The following is a 25,524-nucleotide window of genomic DNA, read 5'->3' as shown; positions in this document are numbered from 1 at the left end:
AGGTTAGTTTTTATCTGTGACAATATCGAAGTCCTTATCAGTGCTATAAATGAAGATTACTAGGAAAGCTGCTGTGAAATATAGTGTTTAAATTCTATTCATACTTTATTAAATCAGCCCTAAAGATGAAATGGTGAGGGTTAGATAGGGAGAAAGAAGAAGCTATATCACTATAAGCATACTATTCCAATTCTCCTCAAATTCTAGATGAGCTCAAATTATTTCATATAAAAAAATGACAATGATGCAGAATGCCCATAATGCCCTTTCCCATGTAACTGGACTAGTTTCAATTAATGCTATTCATATATAATGGCAATAACTCTAACATACGAGACCAAAATTCTGACTCAGCACTCTGTAACACTTTAAGTTGACAATATCAAAATTACATCTTTACATACATATATATACATATGTATATATATGTATATATATATGAAATGACAAAACATAACATTTAGTAGCCATAGGGAAGGGTAGGAGAGGAATGGGGATTAAGTGTTATATAAACTCTAATATTTCTAAACCACCTAGGCATTGTGGGAGAGGGATATGACAGGAACAGTGTACTATTGGTTAAAAGCGCATTGAGCTTAGAATTGGGAGATATAGTTTAAGTATTGGCTTTGTTATTTAATAGCTGTGTACCCTTGGCCAAAATACAACTTTTCAGCCATTTAGTTTCCTCATCATTAAAATGGGGGGTAATATACTTTAATTCACAATTACTGTGAGGAAGATGATTTGTTCAATTTAAAATGATATATAAATGTGAGCTGAAAGTCCAACCATGATTAGTAATAAAGGGGCTAGACAAGAAAAATTGGTTGGATAAGCTCCAATGCAACCATTCATATTAGGAAAAATAAGACAGTGTGATATGTGATATATTACACACATATATATATATAGATCACATGAATCTTCCTGTGGAAAAGATAGTACATAGCTAAGTGTTTTAAGTATCAATTCTTTGCTAGTAGCATAATATCATGAAACATATCCAAGGATGATTGGCAAGTCATGGTAATTACCTTTATAGAAAGGGAAGAAAGCCAAGATGGATACCACTTGCCTGAAATCAGTAGTAGAGGCAAGATTAGAACTCTAATTTTGATTTTATGGATTATTTCTGAGTCATATGTTTTTATCTTTTCTGAAAAAGATACATCTAAATGATTAAGGAGTAAAACAATGACATCACTTATCGCTAATTTTTGCTGGAAAAAAGAGCAATCATGAAACTGAAGAAACCATGAAAATTGATTGAAATATTTATAGTTTTAAAATATCAAATGAGATAAAGGAAAGACCAACAGCAAGGAACATTTAAGTTTGACAAGTACATGGGATTAAAATGACTGTTAATTCAATGATTCAAATAAGTATGATTAATTTTTATCATTGCATTAACCAAATATTTCAATAGACCACCAAAATTTTTTGCTATCATTTAGGCCTCACTTTATTTTTCCTTTCCCATAATAAGTAAGCAAAATATGCTTCAATAAACTAAAGAACAAATAAAAATTAGTGTAAATAGTACATTACAGCCACAAAATGGTAACATAAATGTTTTTATCTGTACTTGCAAGGATGTACATAGTCATAAATAATCAAATATGAACTTATCACTGTTCTCTTAAATATAAGTTCACAATATAGAAAACCCTACAAATAAGTTTAAAAAATATCCTAAATATACATAGGTTTGCAATATCACTCTCTATATAGATAAAAGTAATATAAAACTTGTAATAATCCTAATCTCAAAATTAAATCTGTGGAGCTTGAAAGATAAACTTTATGATTAACAGGGATTGTTTTCCTTTGTTCTAACATGAATCTTTGTAATTTTTTTGATTCTCCTTCATCTTTCTCTTCCCCTTTCTATTTTAAAACTACAGCTATCCCCCAACACCAGTAGTAGTATGTATTCCCTTCTGTCATAGGATATTTAAATATGATGGGAAGGTAATTTCCTTTTTATTTTGAATGAATGAAGCATTACTTACCAGTCAGGGCTGTTGTGAATGACTGATGCCTGATATTATATGAAGTTTGTAAATGCTTCAAATTCTTCAAAAGAAACATGCAAAAGTAAAACAAAAACTGCAACAATACCAATGACAATTATAATAAAATATATTACATACTTGTTACTTCTTGTAAGAAATCCAAACAGGGTCGACTATTTCCAGAAATACTTATTGAAACAGCCAATGGGGTCTGTCCTTCATAGTTCCTTGTATTAGTTTCCGCTCCATAATTATATAACATTCGGGCACAAAGCACATCATCCCTAAGTGCAGACAAGTGTAATGGTGTCTGTCCATCTTCTAAGCGACCCAAGTTTGTGTCTGCCCCTCTCTGAAGAAACATTCGGCAATATGAGTGATTGCTTTTGATCACAGCATATCGTAACAGGAAACCATTTTGAATGTCGATATTGGCATTGTGATCCAGAAGGATTTTCACACAGCTTGACCTCTCTCGGATAATAGCTAACTGGAGCGGTGTTGTACCTTTATCACTCAGTGGATCGACCTCAGCCTTGAACTCTAGCAGGAGTCTGACAAATGAGTCCCTACCATAGTGAGCAGCTACATGGAGGGGAGTCCAACCATCATTGCTTTTTGCATTGATAATGTCACTTCTGTATTCAGATTCTAACATCAAGCGTGCAATCCGGGCTCGACCATGCATGGCTGCATAATGAAGAGCAGTGAAGCCTCCAATTAAGTCCTTAACTGTGGGATCAGCTAAAGTTAAAACCAAAACAAAAAATGTTAGAAAACACTATGAGAAAAAACTACTCTAACATACATTTTAGAACAAAATTTTAAATCAAGGTTTTTAAATGAACATAGAATAGTTTTTTCATTAGTAAAACTAAAATCCAGTTTAATGGAAAGCTAGCAAATGTAATTTAATGGAATGAGTATGACAGATCACATAAGTGTTTGAAAAGGCATCTACAAAGTAGCTCCCTGAGAGTGACATCCTTTTCTCCTGGTTATTATAAACCAATTGCTTACATCTCTCTTTTGGCTATTCCAAACCTTCATCTCTATCATGTTTCCCCCCATTTTAAACTTTTGTTTTATTTTCTCTTGTGCTGCTTCTTAAAAAGAAGCATGTGTGTAGCAACATCTGCTATTCTAAATTGCGGATATACTGTGGTCTGGCAGATTGTGTTATTTTAGGGTGTATTAGGTAAAAGTTTCTCTGTGGTCTGTAGGATTTCCAAAGCATGTAAGATATATGTTCTTTAAGTGATCTTGATAAAGTATGTTTTCATAAGATGAAAAGTCTGTTTTGAGTTATTATTTTACAAGAACTGTGGAATTTAAAAGAATGTAAGCAGTACATTGTGTGAAAAATTAGGAAAAAAACCTCATACAAAAACTATGACTTATAATCCTGTTTCATTCTACCTATTTCCATATCCTAAGACTTTCATCACCTACTCTAGAACCTTTCCTTAAGCCAAGAGGCTGGATTCAGCAACTATCTGTAGCTCTGATTCTATCAGAACTGCCTGACCAATTGGCCAAACAAGGGCAAGAGCTTTTGTTGTCACCAGACTAAGTAGGTCACTTTGCTGTTTTCATATTTCTATCAGGTTAGCATTTAAATGCAAAAAATTTAAATCTATCAGTTCAAATGACTTATTAAAATACTGCTGTATTCATATAAAAGAATTCTCAGTTTGCCATGTTTCATGAATACAAAAGCAGACAAAAGCAAGACACCTTTCGAAAAAGCATCAACCTTCAAAGTTGAAGAATTAAATACTTGTGCAATGTTTAACAAAATGTTAAAATAAAAAAGTACTATGAACAATGAATTCAGTAAATAATAAGGCCGGAAATGATATACATAAGATTCATAATATTTATGAAAAGTGAAAATTTTCAATTAAATACCTAATTGTCAATGAGACCTACAAAAATGTAATGATTCAAGCCAAATTTATAAAAACATACATTGATTTCATTGGTGTGAATATTCCTTTCACTGGAACAGGATGCACAAGTAAATTGTTCATGAGCTGTGGAAGCCAAAAAACTTTAATCATGTGGTGGTCAACCTCCTGGTGAGTTGTCTCTCTGACCTTAGTCATCTAGTCCCCTGACAACAGATATATAGCCTGTCATCAGGCTTGTGTTCAAAGTCTTCCCAGTTTTGAAGACTTGAAAAAGGCTATACTACACTGGTATAACTTTTGAGAAATCAGGATTATCTCTATGCCCTGAAAAGGCAGCAGTGTAAATTGTCAAAGGAAGTTAAAGCAACAAAGACCAGAACCAAGAGCATATGGTTTCATTTTCATCCATAGTGATAGTGAGAATATCATGGTTTGCCTTAGAGGTAAGTAACAAAACTGAGAAACTATGTAATTAAAAAAAATGAAGACAGCAAGAATTTTTTTTTTAAAGAATTCTACTGCCACCTCCTGGTATAAACAGTCATAAGCTGAGCTACTAACTTTTTTTTGGTTTAACTAACCTATCAGAAATACTTATGCTTAGTCAAATCTGTTTGTTTGATGCAAATAACTACAGCAGTGAAGAAAGTGCTACTTATGATTGTTTAAAACAGATAAACAACAAGTTAGAACGCCAAAGAATTTTCCCTTTATTCTTTTGAAAAAAATGAAATTGTTCATTTCTAACTTGTATCTGGACCACATCATATTAGTGAAATTGTTGGACCTTTTCCCTCTTCTTCAATTGCTAGTATGGATGAAGTTTTGCTAAACACTAAAGCTAAATAGTAAAGTATACTTTAGTGGCTCTTAATTCTATTCTGATTTGTTCCATTTATTAATAAAGTTAGAGTAATGATCCTAGAACTCAAAAACTTGTTTCCCTTTGTAGGTTTTTTTCCCCATCTTGGATCTTCCTTTTATTCTAAGAGTTGCTTACCTCTCACTGTTGAATGTATGTAGATCAAATTCTAGATTTTTAAAAACATCAAAGAATCACAGAAGAAACCTTAACTTAGCAATCATCTGATCCAATTCTCTCATTTCACAGATGTGGAAAAGTAAACAACACAAATTATAACTAGTTCAAGTACATATAGCATAGCTCATAGCAAAAACATAACTAATACCTCAATCTCCTTTATTTCTATCCTGGGATTTTTCCCATTATGTCATGCTCATACTTTAATAAAGAATTGCTTCCTGAGAAATACTGGGTAGTTGGGTGATTGTGTTAAACTGACATGACTAAAAATGACAGACTATCACCAACTCTTGTATCTCTAGGTTTTTTACATAAGAACGTATAGTAAAAAATCTAGATATATTTATGTTTTTTAACCTCCTCATAACTACTCCAAAGTTTATGTCTTGTATGCTAAATGATATGTCTTGAATTTTTAGCTTCCACTATCACAGTACTTAATGGTAAATTAGTAGGTTATACTGATGTGTCTCAGTGACTAATAAAGAAACTCACTGGTGATAGTATATATAACCAAATGATTGGTCACATAGATCACAGATTATATAACTATGTTTATATACCTAAGGTAAAAATATGAGCTTAATTTATAGCTACCTTTAAGTACAGATGTCAAAAAACTTCTTAAAACCTGACTGTCACTTGTAAGGATCATGTTTATTAGTGTCAATAGTGTCAATAGATGATAATCAAAAAAGTGAGAGGGGAAAGAAAAAAAGGAAAAAGTGTAATAAATCATCCTGACTAAAATCTACTACAGATGCAAGAGTTCCTTAAATATGAAAGACATCAAGGGAAACAGACTCAAATTTTCAATTTCTTGAAACATGTAATTCTGCTCAGAATCCTAGAGTATGTATCTATGTGTGTGTGAGAATGGGCATATATATTTGCGTGGAGGGCATGGTTTTTTTGCAATTTAAAGGCTTCCCCAGAAGAATTCTCTCAATGATGAATGCTTGCTGAGTGAATTAACCAAAAAAGTATTGAGCTATTTTTCCTAAATTTATTAAGTGACTTGCTTTGTATGCTTTTTTCAATTTTAAAAGTTTTACTAAGTTTTTTTTCCCTTTCCCATTCCGTACAAACAATATTAAAACTATACGTTTCCGCTTACTGCCACTGCTAAAGCTATTTTCCCAATATGTTATATCTCTCAAAATGCCTAATGTGGTCTGGAATTTTTTTCTTGTTGTTCAGTAATGATTGACTCTTCATGATTTAATGGACTTTTAGCATGCCAAGCCCTTCTATCCTCCACTATCTCCTTTAGTCTGTCCAAACTCAAGTTCCTTGCTTCCATAATCCATCTCATTCTCTGCCACCCTCTTCTCCTTTTGCTTTCAATCTTTCCCAACATCAGGGTTTTTTCCAATGAGCCCTGACTTCTCATTATGTGGCCAGAACTTCAATTTCATATTTGTCCTTCCAAAGAATAGTATAAATTTATTTAAGTATTGACAGATTTGAGTGCCTTGATGACTAGAGTACTCTCAAAAAATTTTTTCCAAGATCAAAATCTGAAAGCATTTTCTACAGCTCTCAGTTTTCCTTGTACTCTACCTCTTAAATTACAACTAGAAAAACCATAGCTTTGACTATATAGACCTTTGTAAGCAAAGTAATATCTCTGCTTTTCAGCATGCTTACCAGATTTATCAGTTTTCCTTCCAAGAGCAAATGTCTTTTAATTTTATGGCTGCAATCCCTGTCTGCAGTGCTCTTTGAGCCTAAAAATAGAAAATCTGATACTATTTCCATTCTTCTCCTTCTATTTACCAGGAAGTTATAGTTCAGTTACCATGATTCTAGCTTTTTTGTTTTTGTTTTTTAGGGTTTTTTTTTTTTTTTTTTGCAAGGCAATGGGGTTAAAGTGGCTTGCCCAAGGCCACACAGCTAGGCAATTATTAAGTGTCTGAGGCTGGATTTGAACTCAGGTACTCCTGACTCCAGGGCCAGTGTTCTATCCATTGTGCCACCTAGCCACCCCTAATGATCTTAGTTTTTTGATGTTGTTTCCAAACAACTTTTACACTCTCTTCTTTCACCTTCAACAAGAGGCTTCTTAATTTTTCTTCACTTCCTCTGATTCAGTCTGTCTGGTATTTCACATAAGGAACTCAGAATATAAGTTAAATACTATTACAGCCTTATTGTACTTCTTTCCCAATCTTAAAACACCCATTATTCCATGTATGGTTCTGTTACTTCTTGGCCCACATGTAGTTCCTCAGGAGATAAGATGATCTAATAGTCCCAACACATTTTTTGTGATCTACACAGTCAAAGATTTTAGTATAGTCAATGAATCAGAAGTAGCTGTTTTATTCTGGAACTTCCTTGCTTTCTCCATAATCCAGTGATTGGTGGCAATTTGGTTTCTAGTTCCTCTGCTGCTTCAAAAACTAGCCTACACTTCTGGTAGTTTTTGATCCACATCTTACTGAAGTTTAACTTGAAGAATCTTAGGCATAATAGCCTTGCTGGCATAAGAGAGAAGCATAATTATTTGAAAATTTGAACAGTCTCTGCCATAATCCTTTAGGACTGGGATGTAAACTGATCTTTTTCAATTCAATGGCCACTGTTTTCCAAATTTGATGACATTCTATTTCAGCACTTCAACAACATAATCTTTTAGGATTTTAAATAGTAAAGTTAGGATTCCATTACTTCCACCACCTTTATTGTGAACAATCCTAAGGCCCGCTTTTCTTCATTCTACAGGACAAATGCCTCTAGATCAGTAACCACAAGATTTTGTTATTGATGTTCATTTTTTTACCTTTCTGACATAATCCTATTTTTTTTGCCACCTTTCCTGAATTTCTTCTTGTAGTCTAAATTCCTAAAGACTTACCATCTTTTCTCTTTTCCATTTTTGCATGTTATCTTTAATTTTCTTGATTAAGAAAACCTTATCTCCTCTTACTGTTCTCTGGAATGCTGCATTCAGCTGAGTATATCTTTCCTTTTCTACTTTCCCGTTCATTCTTTCCTCAGGTATTTGTAAAGTTCCATCAGATAGCTACTGGGTTTTTTACTCTTCTTTTTCTTTGGGATGTTTTTTTATTGTTGTTTCCTATACAATAGTGTGAATCTTTGTCCATAGTTCACTTTTTGTCAGAGTTCATTGCTAAGACCTGTCTTGGGACTGTTCAGTTTCACTGAGTTACTACTCCTCTGTCATGACAATGATCCAGAAGGGACATGGAATTTTTATTATATTTAAAAATTTTGTGTGTGTCTGCTGTTGTTTAATGATGGTAATATTAAGTATGGTTAATATTCATTATTGTTAAAAAAAAGTCTTATGCCTCCGTGTATTTGAGTATTAAGTAATTATTTTAGAATAGAACCACACTAAAAGCAACCACAGAGGTTACTTAATATAATACTTTCAATTTATAGATGAGGAAATTGAGGCCTAGGGGGTTTAAATGATTTGTCCAAGGTCATATAGCTCTTATTTTTTAAATCCAATGACCTTTTTTTTCCCTTAACCTTATCCTTTTTGTCTTCTCCACAGCTTTTGATGGTGTTGATAGAATACTTCACCTTTTGATAATTTTCTTTTTTCTTGGATTTTATGATGATCTATCAAAGTTTTCCTCCTGTCTGACTGCTGCCTCTGGGTATCCTATGTTGGGTCATCATTAGTGTCCTACCCCCTTAACTGTAGCTGTCCCTGAAGATATTGTCCTAGTCCCTTTCCTCTTCTTTCTCTACATTGTCTTTGGGTGAGCTTTTTGCTTGTTTGTTTTAAGTTTTGTTTTTACAAGGCAATGAGGTTAAGTAGCTTGCCCAAGGTCACACAGCTAGGTAATTTAAATGTCTGAGGCCAGATCTGAACTCAGGTCCTCCTGACTCCAGGGCCGGTGCTCTATCCACTGTGCCACCTAACTGCCCCTTCTTTTGGTGATCTTATCAATTCCCATATGTTCATGCTTGCACAGATATTTTAAATATATATATATTGATTCTCTTATCATCAACTTTTTGAAAATTGTTAAGAATTCAACAGGTCCAAAATTAACTAAATGGAAAAACCAAAAAGAAATGTCCCCTTCTCATTCACCAAAAAACCTCCACCAAACCAAAACTTTACAACCACCTAAAACCTTTTCCAAACTCTGACTACCACCATTCTTAGCACAGTGCCTGACACATAGTAGGCACTTAATAAATGTTTATTGATTGATTGATTCTTCAAGTCATCCAGGTTTATAACCAAGGAATCATCCTCGAATCTTCCCTCTTTCTCACTTATATCAAATTACTTGCTGTCAAAAATCTTGTTTCTACCTCCACAATATCTCTCCTGTCTCCTTCCTTCTTTCACAGTCACAAATTGAGTTCAAAATTAAAATAATCTTTCCAGATCTCACAACATCGCCTCTTACTCATAAAATTTCAATGGCTTTTTAATTGACTCTAAGATAAAGTGAAAACTCCTCTGTTTGGTAGTTAAAGCCTTTAATAGTGTGGCTCCAGCTTATCTTTCCAGACATTCTCATTATTTCCCTTCATGAATTCCATGTTTTTGCCAAACTAGTCTACTTGCCATTTTCTGAACATGGCTTCCATCTCTCACCTGCCATGCCTTTGTACATGCTGTCTCATGTACCTAGAACAGCCTCCCACTTCACCTGTTTACTGGAATCCTAAGCTTCCTTCAACAAGGCTCATCTCACCTTAACTCACCTCCCACAGGAAGGTGTCCTGATCAATCTGGTTATTAATACTCTTTTCTCAAATTACCTTACATTTACCTGTATCCTCTAGACAATTAATAAGAATATAAGCTCTTGAAGGCTATATTCATTTGGTCTTCATATCTCCAGCATTAATTTTTGTTGAAATGGGAGTAGAATCCAGAACTATTGATCTCAGTTTAGTGCCCTTTAAAATTATATCAACAGTGTTTCTCATCTCATGTTGTTTAAAAAACAAACAAATCGGGGTGGCTAGGTGGTGCAGTAGATAGAGCACCAGCCCTGGAGTCAGGAGTACCTGAGTTCAAATCTGACCTCAGACACTTAATAATTACCTAGCTGTGTGGCCTTGGGGGAGTCACTTAACCCCATTTGCCTTGCAAAATCCTTAAAAAAAATCTCAATGCTTCTAAATAAAATGAATTTGGCTAAATAAATAAAACAACAGGGGAGGCAGTTAACATGATAAAAAGAATTGGACATTTTAGAGAAGTTTAACTGGTCATTTATATATTAGTAAAATGAGATAATCTTGCTGGAAAAGATAGCGCTTTTCCTTTTACTTAAAATCTTACTAATTTTACTTCAGTTTTATTCATTCAAACCCAAAAATCAACTGAGCAGTGGTAGAAAATATTATATCTGCAGAGTCAGAAACTCTTAAGTAATTAATATGCAGCTCCTTAGCAGTTTTGAATTCAGATATTTTCTTAAGGTCTGCTTAGATTGCTTATAAAGATAGGCAGGGTTTATAATCATTATAAAAGAAACTGGGAGTCCTTTTTTTTATAAAGGGGACACAGATAAGATCTCCATGGCCTGAAAGTGTTAGTCTATTTTAATTGTTCTTCAATCAATAGATTCCAGAAGATGATGAAGAGAAGTTTGAATCCAGTCTCTTTCTGGGTCCCAGCCCAGCTACGCTTCCATGTATCTAGAGTGTCATTACCAAGAAGTGTTGGATTCTAGGGATGTTGATAGAAACACAAATTTCAACACACAAGATCATTTATATGTGGGAGAAGGCTATCAGCAAGAAGAAAAAGGCAGATTTGCAGTAGAAAACAAGGGTCAGGAAAGAATAGGCTGGGGAAGTATCATTTCTACCTAAAATCTATGCTTAAGGCAGATATAATTCTTCAGAATAATCACATCTCAGGGGCAGCTAGGTGGTTCAAGTGAATAGAACACCGACTCTGGAGACAGGAGGACCTGAGTTCAAATCCAGCCTCAGACACTTACTTAGCTGTGTGACTTTGGGCAAGTCACTTAACCCCACTTTGTCTTGCAAGACAAACAAACAGGATAATCATATCTGATTATAGCAGGCAGTAGAAAGAATAATAGCAGGAAATAGAAGCATTTTCTCAGAAGGTAAAATATATCAGGTACATTTGCGTAGTTCCTTAATATGTCAGTCTAAGGTGAAAAAGAACTTAGGGTTGTCTATGATAAGAACGTATGTGACCAAAGGAAATGAACAACTCTATGAACTACAAAGAGTAGTAGGAAAATATGATGAAGGAATTATTAAATTAAGTATCAGTATAATTAATGTGGAAAGACTTTGAAGGATAAAGAAAGGAAACTGAAGTCTATTTTCTGGAATGTGCATTTCATATGCATGCATGCAAAAGAGAGAAAGAGGAGGAAAGAGAAGAGGGAAGACACAAACAAAGAGGGAGGGAGGGAGGGTGAGAGAGAGAGAGAAGAAAAATAATAATAATAATAATAATAGTATTATTATTATTATTATTATTAGCAAAACAGGAATGGGAACCAATAAGCTGGAGTTTCAGTAACAGAAAAATGAGGTGTAAGAAAAGTAGAAGATAACAAGATAAAAAATGCAAATGTAAAAACTGTACTAACTAAACAAAATCAAATTCCTCAATTTATGGCAAGACTAAGTCAATGAATCTAGAGATATTTAAAAATTGAGAGATTGAGGGACTCAAAAGAACTGGTTTCATAAACTTTCTGTGCCTCAATTTTCTCACCTCTAAAAATCAGGTGATTGAATTAAAGTATCACTTGAGGCTGTTTTCAAAGGCTTCCAGGTCTAGAATTAACAACAACTTTTATTTTATTCATGATCACAGCCACATTAACAGTAAGGTCCTCAAATTTTTTAAACAATAGGGCAAGTGTTGGAATAAAAGTCTGGCTACCATATAAAATATGCTCTACAAATGAAAATGGGTTATTGCTAATATGCATCTGGTACAATGAAAAAAATACACGTGTATGTCATGGCAAAAAGAACACTGGCTATAGAATCAGATGATCTGTGTTCAAAAGCCCATTAACCGCATAACTTTGGACTTAAACCTCCCAAGGTCTTCATCTGTGAAATAAGGAGTATGGAAACATATAGCACTAAGGTCTCTTTTTGGGTTATTAAATATTAAATATTTTGACAGTGTCTTAGTCTGAATAGAAAATTTTTATTAATACTTATACAAAAATTCCAAGGAAATAATTTCTACTCTGAAACTCTTGATTTCTTTTTTTGTAAATGAGGACAATCAAGTTCAGGGAGAGATTCTCTCTCTTTTTTTTTTAAAGGTTTTTGCAAGGCAAATGGGGTTAAGTGGCTTGCCCAAGGCCACACAGCTAGGTAATTATTAAGTGTCTGAGACTGGATTTGAACCCAGGTACTCCTGACTCCAGGGCCAGTGCTTTATCCACTGCGCCACCTAGCTGCCCCTAGATTCTCTTGAAAATAAAGAAATTTTCATCTTGTCTGGTATGCAAAGAATAGAAATATCTCTGAATCAATTAAAAGAATTATTTCTTGAGAACACCTTTGAAGAGCGTGAAAGCATAAATTCCAAGATTGAGGAAACTCAGAGGGAATGTCCCCTTGTTAGCTAAAGGAGGCATCCTTAGTTTTGTATTGTATTAAATCAACATAGGTTAGTAAACCTATATGTCATACCTAGGACCTGGCCTCTCCCTCAACTTCTTTTATTCAACAACCTTGCTCAGATAGATAATTAAAAAATATGTTTCTGACAGACGTGTTAATGTTCAAGATATTGCATTTTTCTAGACTAGATGACCTTTCGGTTCCTTTCAAGCTCTATATCCTTTAATTCATTTTCTATTATCTACTTTATATGCCATGACCAAGACAGCTTTAGTTTATAATTTACAAAGGAAATTTAGACAAGTGGTATAATTCATAACTTTGGTAAATGACAAAATTATGAAGACTTAATTGTGGGTAAAATTAATTTTAGAAAAAAGAATAAAAAATAAGACATTTAATATAATTATGAAGTTTGCAAAAAACTGAGATAAAAATAGTCTAATGGTCTATAATAAGTACACTAAATAATAATATACTTATGAAGTGAAATGAAAATGAAATGAAAATCAGGTTCTTCTGATACTTACAAACTTATGACAATTCTAGGAAAGGTAAATAGGAAAAGTAAGCCAAAATCACTATACAACTTAATTCAATGAGTGAATATACAGTAAGACTTGAGAGAATAATTTGAAAGGAGACCTCTAGTAGGTAACTGAAGCTCAGCAATTATTTGTGGGGGGAAAAATGTCTTAATGTTTAACTGTGGGAGCAAGGGGCCATATTTCTGCTTATGAAATAAAACAAGGTAGGCAACTGAATAAGGAGTTGTTTAGGAAAGAGTGAAAAAGAATTAGCAAAGTTATCAAGAGATATAGCAAATACTCACTTTGGGAGTACTTTTTAAAATAATCTGGTTCTAATCAGGGCTTAATAAAATTATCTAGGAAGTGGGTAGAAAAAACTTACCACTAATACAGAACATCAAATATTTTCTAATTATTACTGACAAGGGATAAATTCCATGGGCCATAAGACTAAAACTATCTTACAACATATTCAAGCTTATATTTGGGAGTAAAATATTGGGGAAAGAAAAAGACACTTACCTCCATGTTCAAGAAATACTCGTACACATCTTTCCTTTCCTCTTGCTGCAGAGAAATGAAGCAGGGTCCACCCATTAGCATCTCTGCCATTTGGAGAATAGCCCTGTTCTAACATCTTTCGTACTGTGTGAACATCCCCAGCAGCCACTGCTGCTTGAATCTGTAATTCTTCCTGTAGTTCAGGGTTCCTTCGACAGTGGTGATGTAACATCCTAGCAGAGTCGACTTTTTACAAAAGATTCATTGGGTCATGGGGATTCACCTTCAAATGGAGAACACAAACTCAAAATACTTGGTTCTTTTGATACTACGTTTATAAAATTAAAAGATTAAAGAATTTCAAATTGTTAAAACTCAAAATCCTTAGTAAACAGATAATATATACGATCTAATAAATGAGCATATAATTTTAAAATATAAAAATTTCAGCAATTTCCTCAAGATTGCACAACAAATGACAAAAAAAGGACTAGGTTTGAATCCTGGAACTCCTAAAACGTGAAGTTGTTTCTCCACTTAATGAGAGCTGGCCTTCTGAAAGACAACACAAACGACCATCACATTCAATAATTCTATTACAAAGGATGAATGTTCTATCTAGCAAAGAGATAGGTTAAGATAAATATTGTACCAGTGATGGAAGGAGTCTACAACAGAAAATGATTTGCCCAGTACAAGAAATCATTAATAAATCATACATCACTCAAAAATTCTAAACCAATCATGATTTATAAAATAGTGCTCACATAGCGTAAAGCAAACATTAACCAGAAAGATAAAACTTAAAATCTATAGTAGAAAAAACCTAGAAAAATAAACAGAAAAGAAAGTCTCTTCAGAAAATGAAATCACTGATAAAGCATTTAATAAACCCTTATTGGAAAAGAAAAAAGGTCAGTAACAACTTTTATGAGAATTGGCATAAATAACATTACAAAATGGAACAGCCTGTTCACAGGTCAAAACTATATTTCTTCCTCTATGCTCATTCTTAACCCAAGTCCAATTATTAAAATGAATAGCGATAATATTTGAATGCAAAGGTTTTCTATCCTACCTATTTTAATGAATAAATGACTATTTCTCAAATTTTTCAAATAAATTCAAATCACCATAACTAGAAGAAAACAAATGTGCAAGGAGTAAAGAAGAGGCTAAAAGAATTCATATTTAACAATGAGAACTATTTTGGTAGTAATTTCTTTTCTTAAATTACAGGTTTTTGGATTGTATTTTTCTTTTCTGTTTATTCTTCTATCTTAAATAATCAATATTTCAGATTAATTAAATTTTTTTTGTTTTGTTTCTGCAAGGCAATGGGGGGGGGGAGTTAAGTGACTTGCCTGTAATCACACAATCAGGTAATTATTAACGTCATATTTGAACTTGGGTCTTCCTGACTCCAGGGCCGGTGCTCTATCCACTGTGCCATCTAGTTGCCCCAATAAACATTTCTAATACATAATTTATTATCCCACTTTAGTTGTTATTTCCTCTTATTACATTCTTTCACAAATTCGTTTTTCAGAATGATACAAATAAAATAGAAAGAACTGATCAAGCACCATAATAATACAAAATCTGAGATAGCCCATCAGAAAAAGAATTATGAGAAATAGCATAAGGACAGTCATAGAGCATATACCTTAAAAAAATCAGCAGAATCTTTGTGGAGTCAAACAGAAAGCAGTTAAGTAACTATATAAAAATAATTAAGATATCACTAATGCAAACCAGTGTGATAGAGAAAAGTAATACCAAATAGGCTGAACTATACTCTAAAAAGAAATCCATTTTTTTCTTTCAAATACATAATGAACGATCCCTTATAAACACTGCTAATTTCCTTAGGAAACCCTTTCTTTCTTCATAGTAGAAAGATCAAATTTGAAACATTTAAACTTATGTTGTTTAAACTTATGTTTTTTTAAACATCACTGAGTCCATATTCATAACGGTTGAAGGGATAGAATTCAGATCAACTAGTCTTATAATGACAAACAGAAATGTAAAGAACATTGAGAAATTAGTGACTTGTTTTTAATCACTTTGCCCTAATAAAATTTTTTTATTGTGACACAAAATACAGAAATATGCAACTAAAAGTATAAAAATTAATTCAAATTTTAAGACATTATTTTGGAAATGATACAGAATAATAAAATAAAAAGTTTAAGCACATCAGTTAGACCTAATGGAAATATTGACTAGTTAGGTAACAGTTAATCTTAACAACTACCAGCTTTACATAGTTTTTAAAACCTCTTTGATATATGTGAGGTCCTTCATGCAAGAAAAGAAATTAAAAAGTACTAAAATATATGACTCAGTACAAAGAATTTATATTTAGTATAAATCAGCTATAGTAAAATTAAGAAAAGATTATGATAATAGAATGCTATATAATTATGACCAAATTTGAACTCAAAGAGGAGATGAGAAAATTTATCTTTTTTCTCTTCTTTGAATAGGGTAGAAGGCTATGGCTGACTATAAATAAATACAGTCAGTCTTCAACAATCATGCATTTAACATTTTTTTTTAGGCTTTTTTGCAAGGCAATGGGGTTAAGTGGCTTGCCCAAGGCCACACAGATAGATAATTAAGTGTCTAAGGCCAGATTTGAACTCAGGTACTCCTGACTCCAGGGCCGGTGCTCTATCCACTGTGCCACCTAGCTGCCCCTCATGCATTTAACTTTCATGACATCAAGCACGTATGTAATTTTATTAGTAACCTCATTTTTACTTTCACATTAGCAACTGCACACATTTGTGGCTATGGACAACAAAAAAAGGAGAGGTACAATGCCTGAAATCTGTGGAGCAGCTAGTATCCTACTAGTATATATTATTTCAAGCTGGTACATCCTTCAGCATCTCCAACGCAAGTCACCAGCCATGAAGCAGTGTCAAAGGTAATGGGTGAGACCTCACCTGTCTCAGCATCTTCAACAGCAGCAATTCAAGTCCCAACATCCTATCCCTTGATTTGCAGAGGACAGCCAAGATAAAGAGGTTTACAACACTCTTACACCACCATCTGACACAGTGTAAGCTAAGATTTGGAGTAAAAATGTTTTAGTAATTATGGTAGTGCAGATTTAATGTGGTCTAAACATGTGTTGTCTGAAATAAATGTTTTAGCTTATTGAGGAGTTAGACAAAAGATCACAATTTCTAGGGAATTACTAGCAAGAAAAAATGTTTTGCATGTTACCAATTTTACTTTTGTGTACATTTTATGAGTTATTTCATGGTTTTTGAGTTAGAAAAAGTACATACTATCAAAATTCATTTTCCACAATCTCGAGCAAAAGATTAGTTTTTGATGATCACAGGACCCTAACCCCCTATTTTCCATAGGTCAACTGTATTAACATTTCTGTTTTTTTTACTTTTTTTTTTGTTGTTTTAGGAAAATTGCCTCTGTGAAAGATGAAGACTGACAATATGAATGTCTGACTTGAATAATATGTTGGACAGCTTTAATGAAGTGTTTTTTCTTTCTATTTTATTCATTGTTTTTATTTATTGATTGATTGCTAAAAATTTCCTGAAAAGATACATTTTTTGGCAACCAAGGTAGTATAAAACCAAAAAATAATTTTTTTTAAATAAACTAATTTTTTATCAAAAGGTTACCTTATTGAAGAATTTCAGTTCTCTTGCTATGTGTGTCAGTGATCATTGTGCATATAAGGCACAATATGGAGAATTCTGCTAAATCTGTGTGTCCAGAACACATAGCAAACAAGCTTCTTTTACCTTAAAGAAAAAAAAAAACAGCTGTCACAAGAAAATCTCTTCACGAGACTATACAAAGGCATCTATCTGCAAGTACTTTCTAAGCAGCTCAAATTTCATCACAATTCTCCTATCCACATGGAGAAAAAAAAAGAGTTAAGTCCAATGGGGGGGGGATTAATTCATTTATTAACAACTCTTGTAAAAAACAGGTGCCCTCCCCTTTTTCCAAGAGGTACCCTGAGCCCTCATTACATACATATAGTACAAGACCCCTGCTCATCCTGAATCCTGATAGGTCCTCATCATCGGGGGTACATTTTTTTTTCCAGACTGACTTCTTTTCATTTATTTATACATTCCTAAAATAGCCTTGTTGTAAGAGTAAACATAATCCCCCTCCCCCCACAAAAATAAAAAAAATCTTACAAGAAATAAAGTGAAAGAAAGAGAAAAAAATGATTCAGTCTGTATTCCAATACAATCAGCTCTGTCTCATGGTGGATCACATTCTTTATCGGAAGTCATCAGAGAAATTACTTCCACAGTTGATGTTGCTGATTGTAATTCCCTTCATCCATTTCTCCCCACTACCAATTTTTATGGAAAATTTTCTCATTATGAACTAGAATCTCCAGGTTGTTGAATATGATTTTTTCCAAGTTATTTTCCAGGGATATTTACCCTAGAAAGGCAGTTACAAAAAAAATAAAATTAGTTATTTCTAGGAATTGTATATAAGTAGGGACCCTTTTTTTCCCTGTCCATGTACAAAATATATGTTGGCTAACTTTACAAGAACTGCTTTTTTAACTAGATCAGTTAGTCACTTGCTCATTCCAAATAAAACTAAAGTGAATACATACAGATTCAATAAGTAGATAACTAGGTAAAAAATAAAAGCACTGTTGAGATTAATTATTGCTTGCTAATTTTTTTTTTAAATTTAACTTCAACCTTTGGTTATTGAAATTTTTTTTGAGATTGTCCATGGTATTGTTTCATAATGTTGAAACTGTTATTTTGTTACCTGTAATATCAACAATGTAGAGCAAAGACAACTCTGTTTAAGCTGCTATCTTAAAACATTACCAGGGGCAGCTAGGTGGCACAGTGAATACAGCACTGACCATGGAGTCAGGAGGACCTGAGTTCAAATCTGATCTCAGACACTTAAAAATTACCTAGCTTTAATCCCAATGCCTTGCAAAAACATATATTAAAAAAAAACCCACATCACGAAATAATTACATAAACAGTGAAGTAGGGATCTTTTTCTTTTAACAATTTAATCATATCTATTTAGCAAAATAGAAGATAAACTATATTGACTTTTATTATTCAGAATTGCAACCAAGAAATTAGCTGTTTCTAAAGATTTAAAATTTTTGCAGATTTTATTTAGACCACACCAGGGTCTATACAGTGATCTCTAAGGCAAAAAGATTAAAGGTTACCCCTTATCCCTCTTAGGATAGTTGCCCATGTCTGTTCAGTTCATAGGATCGCAGAGTTGGAAGGGACCTCAGAGGAAAAGAGACAGAATAAAGCCACTATCAATGAAATTAATGGGCAAAGTTGGGCTAAGAAAACTTGTCATTCTGATGGTATACAGCAAAAATAAATTCTCTGGGCTTTTTTATTTAGAACTCTTGAATTTCAACTATCCAAGTCAATAAAAGATACAGGTAATTCTTTTTCAAGTATCCATTAGATAGGCCCTGAGGTCTCTTCCAATATGTATAATATAAAATATATTCTATATATATTTTAACACATCTCCTTTATATGAAATATTCCAAAGTGAGAACTATTTTAGCCAGCATTTGTTTTAACATTTTAGCTTGGTAAAATGCCTTTACATAAATGATTTCATTCGGTTGCCATAATAACCCATGAGTCAGGATGTATTATCTCCATTTAATAAATATGGGAATTAAATCTAAGCAAGGTTAAGTGACTTGTCCATGGCCACAAATCTTTCAGATATATGAGGTAGGAAGATTTAAACCAGGTCTTCTTGATTATAATCCCAATATTCTGCAATCTTTTTCATCACAATGCCACTTACAAATATACTGATGTACTTAATGTAATGTCAGATGCAGAAAAGGAGTTTTGTAAAAAACTTCCAATGATAATTATTGTATAAAGTTTAAATTGTAGGGTTTAACAATCTTTATTAACTATACCCACTTTGTCAAAGAAAATACTACCAAATGTCTTTTTTTTTTATAACACCTTTGGATGCTTCTGGTACCCAGTTGGAGCAGAAATGTTCCAGAATAATTCCAATCCTTACTACTGTTCCTAAACTTGGCTTCGGCCTACCACTTTTAAAAGGAAAAAAATAAGGAAAATAGAGGGAGTATGTGAAATATATTTTATTAGTACACAAAGACAGAGTCAATGTAAATAATGAGATTATACCAAGTTATTTTCCCCTTATCTTGGAAGAGAGATATAAACAACACTGATTTGTAAAACAGGGATTCTATGAGCTTTTTTGCCCCAATTACAGTCAGTATACATCCATGAAGCAATGGAGAATTTACTAAGCATTTACTATGTCCTGAGCATCAAAGGACATGCTGGATAGTTCACAATCATTTTCTTTAGGTTAAATTTAAGAAAATACAAATAAAACAAATAGAATAATACTAGTTATTTCCAATATTACTTATCCCTTTTTTGGCTGCGGCAAGCTTTCAACAACAAAAACAGACCACTTTTTGAACATGCACAGTAAATCAGTCTTTTGGGGTACACAAAAGTGATCACTGTCACTTAAACTATTTTAAATTGCAAACACTAGTGACATGATACATCCAGATTGCCAGAAATGTAGTGCTGAGAATGAATTGAGTTACTATTTTTTTTCATCAAGGATCTTCTTTACTAAGTTACCTATCTATGTAAATAAATGGGGGGGGGGGGGGATAAACATGCTGTCTGAGGGTCTATTAAAACAAGAAGTCAAATCTAAAGATAAGACCTAGGAAAAGATTTGAATTCTCTCATGAAATCCAAGGATCCAATAGTATACATTTCATGTAAACTACGGTTATGGCAAAACTAAAAGTGATATTTTTCTAAATAGCAAAATATGTTTTATTCAATTCTGAACTAGATATATTTGATACAACTTATTTTAAGAGAAAATTCTGAATAATGCCAACTTGTCATCACTATCATTCAGTGTTGTTAAGTCACTGAAACTCACAGCTTAGGTTCAATGAACACAAATACCATTCTGAATTTAAAGATCAAGAAATGAGAAGAAAAACAGGCATATTAGCAGGGAGATATAATTTGTGTAATAGTGAGAAAGGAAAAAAGAAAACTAGATGTTTGGGAACCATAAGAAGTAGTATAATAAAAATAAGGACTGAGAGAGCCTGAAGATCTGGGTTTGAGTACTAGCTTTGCCAATCATCTTTGTAGGCCTCAATTTATTCATCTATAAAATGAGGGGTTTGGACTAACTGATCTTTAGGGTTCCTTCCAAATCTGAGAGGCAGTGAGTCTAAATACTGCATGTGAATCTAAATTTCAAAGTGTGCAAATTACGGGCATTATACAGCTAAATTAAGTTTTCTCTAGCTTATTGTAAATTGTAAGTAATTGTTTAACCTAATTTCAAAAGAATGTTTAAATGTTTTAAGTTCATTCTAAAGAATCATTTGTTTCAGCTCTCAGAGTCAAAAGAAATCAATTTTTTCTTATGGGGGACTATATTAGAAACTGTGAATTAAAAGTTCATATACATATATATATATATATATATATATATATATATATACACACAACCCCATTTTCACATAGATGGCAAATAAAAAAAAATTTAATTAATAAAAAATAAGTCCTAATGTTCAGAAAATGCCTATTTTCTTAAAATGAGAAGCACAAAAGTACTACCAAACAAAATAAATTTTCAAAACATAACCTTCATTAAATTTAATCATATTATTAAACAACATTTGATCCTACAAAAGTGATTAGTCATTAATGGTTTTGCATATAATTTTTACTAAAAGAAAAAAATCCACACATTTTTGATTAGATGATGCAAATGAGAATTGTGCTTTCTGATTTCACACACACTAGAAACAAGATAACAGCTTGCTCCACAAAAAAAGAAACAAGCATTTCTTTCCCAAGTAAAGAGACACAGGGAGGGAATAGAAAACAAAATCAGTAGCTTTACCCACTTTGATGCTGGCTTTCTGAGGAAACATCTATTTAAGACTTGTAAAATATAAAGAAGGCTATGTCCAAATATTTTATGTTCATATCTCCTGTGGAAAATTATTTGTTAAGATATAAAATAGCTCATTACTTTTATATAATCAGTAGATTGTATACAAAATAAACATGAACATTTTAATATGAGAAAGCATCTTGCTATAGTGATTCAGGAGCTGGTCTTGCAGTCAGGAAGACCTAAGTTCAAGTAAGGCCTGGGCAAATCACTTAACCTCTCAATATCCCAGGCAAGTCTCTATCACTGTATGTTGCAGAGCAGGTGCTGATCTGCATTGGTAGAGTGAATTCCTCACTAGGAGCTTCCTAAAATGATGAAATCACATATCCAATAAAAACCACAATACACAATTACCTCCCAATTTTCATTCCACAAAGACAAATTTATCTATTCAAACCCCTCACAACCCTCAACATTTTCCATTTGTTTGTTGAATAGGAATAATTATCACTATCATTCACCTGGAAATGTTGAAAAAAGTCTAAATTTTCCTGACTTAAAAAAAAACCCCAGAAATTAGAGTTAAAGAAATTGGGGGGGGTGGCGCCAGGGGTGGGGAACCAACAAATAGTTTCATTTCTAGAGATTTCACTTTAGAATTTATTCAATCAATATTATCCATACCGTAGATAGATTAAATTAGATCACAACTGAATATATCTGTCTAGAATGGAAATGAGTAGGATAAATCTCATTTATGGAGTCTTATATGTCAGTGTTTGAAGATATCTTAAGGAGAAAAAAAAAGCTGTGATCATTCCATTTTGGGGATAATACAAATTTAGAATTAAGAGCTACCATGAATTAGAGATTTGCCTACATGAGATATACCTGGCTTTTAGTTTTCTGTGTTTTCAAACTTCTAGAATCACACAAGATTTTAGTAAAATAAAATTAAAAAGGTGACAATTATAAACATTATTACTTTTTTCAGGTGGAGTAAAATTTTATACAACATGACAAAGAAGCACTTTGATATTTCATTCATTAATATGAAGATGCCAAATATTCTCTACAAAATTATAACTACATTATGGCTACCAAGGAAATTAAACAATTATTTCAAAATGTAGTTTTCAAAATAATTTTGAATGTGGCTTTCAAAAGAATTAATAAACTAAAAAAATTCTTATCAGGGTTAAGACGCGAACAATAAAGGGACTCTTTTAGCCAGCTGGCTAAAATAGTATCTTTGACACAACTTAAGACTTTCAATTACACTCTTGAAGACACAAAAGATTTTTAAAACTTTTATCAGCTAAACAACTCATTTAAGACACACAACAAATTTTAAAAATCAACAAAACTAAATAGAAAAGGGATAATCCAAACAACAAAAGAGATGATGGACTAGCTAAGTATGGAAAGAAAGCAAACAATCCTTTACTTATATTTATACTTTAGTTACAGACTTAATTGAAGAACTCATTTAAAAAAAAATCTTCATTATGTCAAATGACCCCTGATTTCACTGTTATGGGTATTCCAACTGATGTAGATCACAACCCTTCCACATTTTATTATGTGGTCTTCAGGTGTTGCTGTGGGTAAATGAGTTTATCACTTGGTGGTCAACATTCTGGTGATTAATCTCTCCAAATTTGACTAGAACTGTCATTGAATAACAGACACACACACTAGAAGAACCCTATGCATATCCTTCCACCCTGATAGCTCCTTCCAGAGATTTGCTTCACTCACATCAGCCCTTCCAGAAATCAGGATAGTTTGCATAGCCTAATGAGGCTTTAGTAGTAATTTGGAAAGGAACGTAAAAAGAAGGGGATATGCTCTATCATATTTAAACTTAAAACATGCTTAAGTGAGAAGGTTCGAATAACAAAAAACATTTCATTTTAATACCAAAAACTGAAGAGTAGGGGGAAAAAATTCTAACATTTATACTATTTACAGTTGAAATTTTTATATTTAAATGTGAAAATTTATTCTCTAACTTGACTGTACTGCCTAGTTTTATTGAAATGTAGCAACTGTGCATGGATTTGAATCTGTATATGTTTATACACATACACACACACACACACAAACATATGCAAAAACATAGGGGTGGGCAAAAGGGACTGCATTAAACTTTCACCATTACTATCTACTTTCCATAAATAAATAGGAACTGTAAAATGTATTCAGTACAGTACACTGTCCCTTTGATAGTCAATGCTCAGTTAGGTTCACAGTAGTTATAAATGAAACACATCAGAGGGGAAATTATCTTAGAATTTATCCTAAGATATGTCATGACAGTAGAAAGGACACAATTTTTGTTTTCCACAAGGAAAGCACAAGGCCACAGTATAGTTAGATGTAGCAAGGACTTCCTACTAACTCCCTTTGCTATTAAGTGATGCTTTATAACTGTAACTGAAAAAGGAAACATCCTAAATAATTGGAAATATTAAAAAGATTATGAAAGAAGTTAATAGAAGTCATTTTTTTTTATCTTGAAATGCCATTGTATAACAGAAACATATTGTTCATTTGGCCAACTCCTACATAAAATTTTCCCTGGCCAATTTTCCTGTTTCTTTCTCCCAGTGTATGGGCTATATAAATGCCTGAATTTACTTCTCAATCATTTTCAATAATATAACCCTAAAAAGGGAAAATGGAGGATTTTAAAATTCTGTTACTAGGTTTTAAAATAGTAGCAGCACATTTTCTGCAAGATTTTTACAATTAAAAAGCGGCCAACTGTGAAGACTGCCAAAATAAAGTACCATATTTTTTTATCAGACCTTGGCCTACAATAAATCTGACCAACCTTAATGCTAACCATCTCTCTCTCTCTCCCTCTCTCTCTCTCTCTCTCTCTATTTAAAAGAGAATCAAATGTCAAAATATTGAGATGTAACAATTCTTCATGAAATTCTATAATGCAATGTTTTACTTTGTCAATAATCTCAAAGTCCACATCTCAAATTTGAAGTTCTCAAAAAAAAGTTAAAATAATTACTTCTCCAATGTGCTGTGCTTACAAAATTTATGTCTACAAAAGTATAAAGTATAATTTTCATCAAAGTATAAAGATTTATTTTATATGTAACAATAACTGATATACATATATATATTTTTTCTAAGAATGACATTATTCTACATCCATTTTCAAACGATTTCTTCATTAGGGTCCTCTAAATTTCATAGGCTGATGACTTTGAAGATGAGGAAGGAATGGAGCTAGCTTCACAGTTTAATTAAAAACTATAGTTACTCAGAACGAACAAGCAAAGCAATTTGTTTGTGAAAATTCCTAGGGGTGTAGCAATAAAATGGCACAGAAGGTCTCAAAGCTGCAAAAGCAAGGTGTAAGTGAGGTATGAGAAATGATGACATAAACCATAGAAAAACACCGTACTGAGGAGGGAAAACACAGTCCCCGGGGCAGGAAAGTTACTGAATGCTCAGAGCTAGGAAGCTGACAGTGTTTCCATTTTGCTGGGGGTGGGAGAGGGGGACTGTGAATATTCCCTAAAAATAAAGCACAGACTACGGAGACAGGCGGCAGTGGGGGGGGGGAGGAGGGGGAAGGTTATTCTGATTACCTTTTGTACGGGCTGCGGACCCCACCTTCACTGCCTCTCCCGGGGTAAATGGCAGAAGAAATCTTCCTGCTTTTAGGTCTCCAGTCAACCTGGGAAGAAGCGACCAAACACACAAACAAACAAGCAGAACTCAGTGCAACGTCTGAGTGGAAGGGAGTGAGAAGGAAAGGAAGCCGGGGGCAAAGGACCGCCGAGGGAGCGGGCAGGAGGCGCGCTTCCCCTCTTCCCCGCCGCCCCCAGGGGACAACTGACTTTTGTACCTTCCCCCCCTCAGCGGCTGCTTCTCCTCCTCTCAGCCGCTACTACAGCCACCAACTTCTCCATTTAAAAAAAAAAAAA

General features: G+C 33.2%; 1 protein-coding gene across 7 annotated transcripts in view; it reads right to left on the bottom strand.

Annotated features, from left to right (window-relative positions):
• The window catches only part of ASB7 (ankyrin repeat and SOCS box containing 7), a 43,248-nt gene that overhangs the window by 16,609 nt on the left and 1,115 nt on the right, over positions 1-25,524 (bottom strand). For 3 of the 7 annotated variants that reach the window (XR_012478001.1, XR_012478002.1, XM_074234226.1), the window contains exons 2-5: positions 25,186-25,274; positions 17,263-17,385; positions 13,619-13,880; positions 2,160-2,765 (exon numbers count right to left, since the gene is read on the bottom strand). Coding sequence is in view for 4 of the 7 variants with exons in the window: in XM_074234226.1 (XP_074090327.1) it covers positions 2,160-2,765; positions 13,619-13,829 (817 nt within the window). In the remaining 3 variants the exon portion in view is untranslated. The other 4 variants (XR_012478000.1, XM_074234229.1, XM_074234227.1 and 1 more) reach the window with 3 other exon arrangements.

The sequence above is a fragment of the Macrotis lagotis genome, chromosome 4 (genome assembly GCF_037893015.1).
Source record: "Macrotis lagotis isolate mMagLag1 chromosome 4, bilby.v1.9.chrom.fasta, whole genome shotgun sequence".
Classification (NCBI taxonomy): domain Eukaryota; kingdom Metazoa; phylum Chordata; class Mammalia; order Peramelemorphia; family Peramelidae; genus Macrotis; species Macrotis lagotis.
This window is presented reverse-complemented; position numbering and strand designations above follow the sequence as displayed.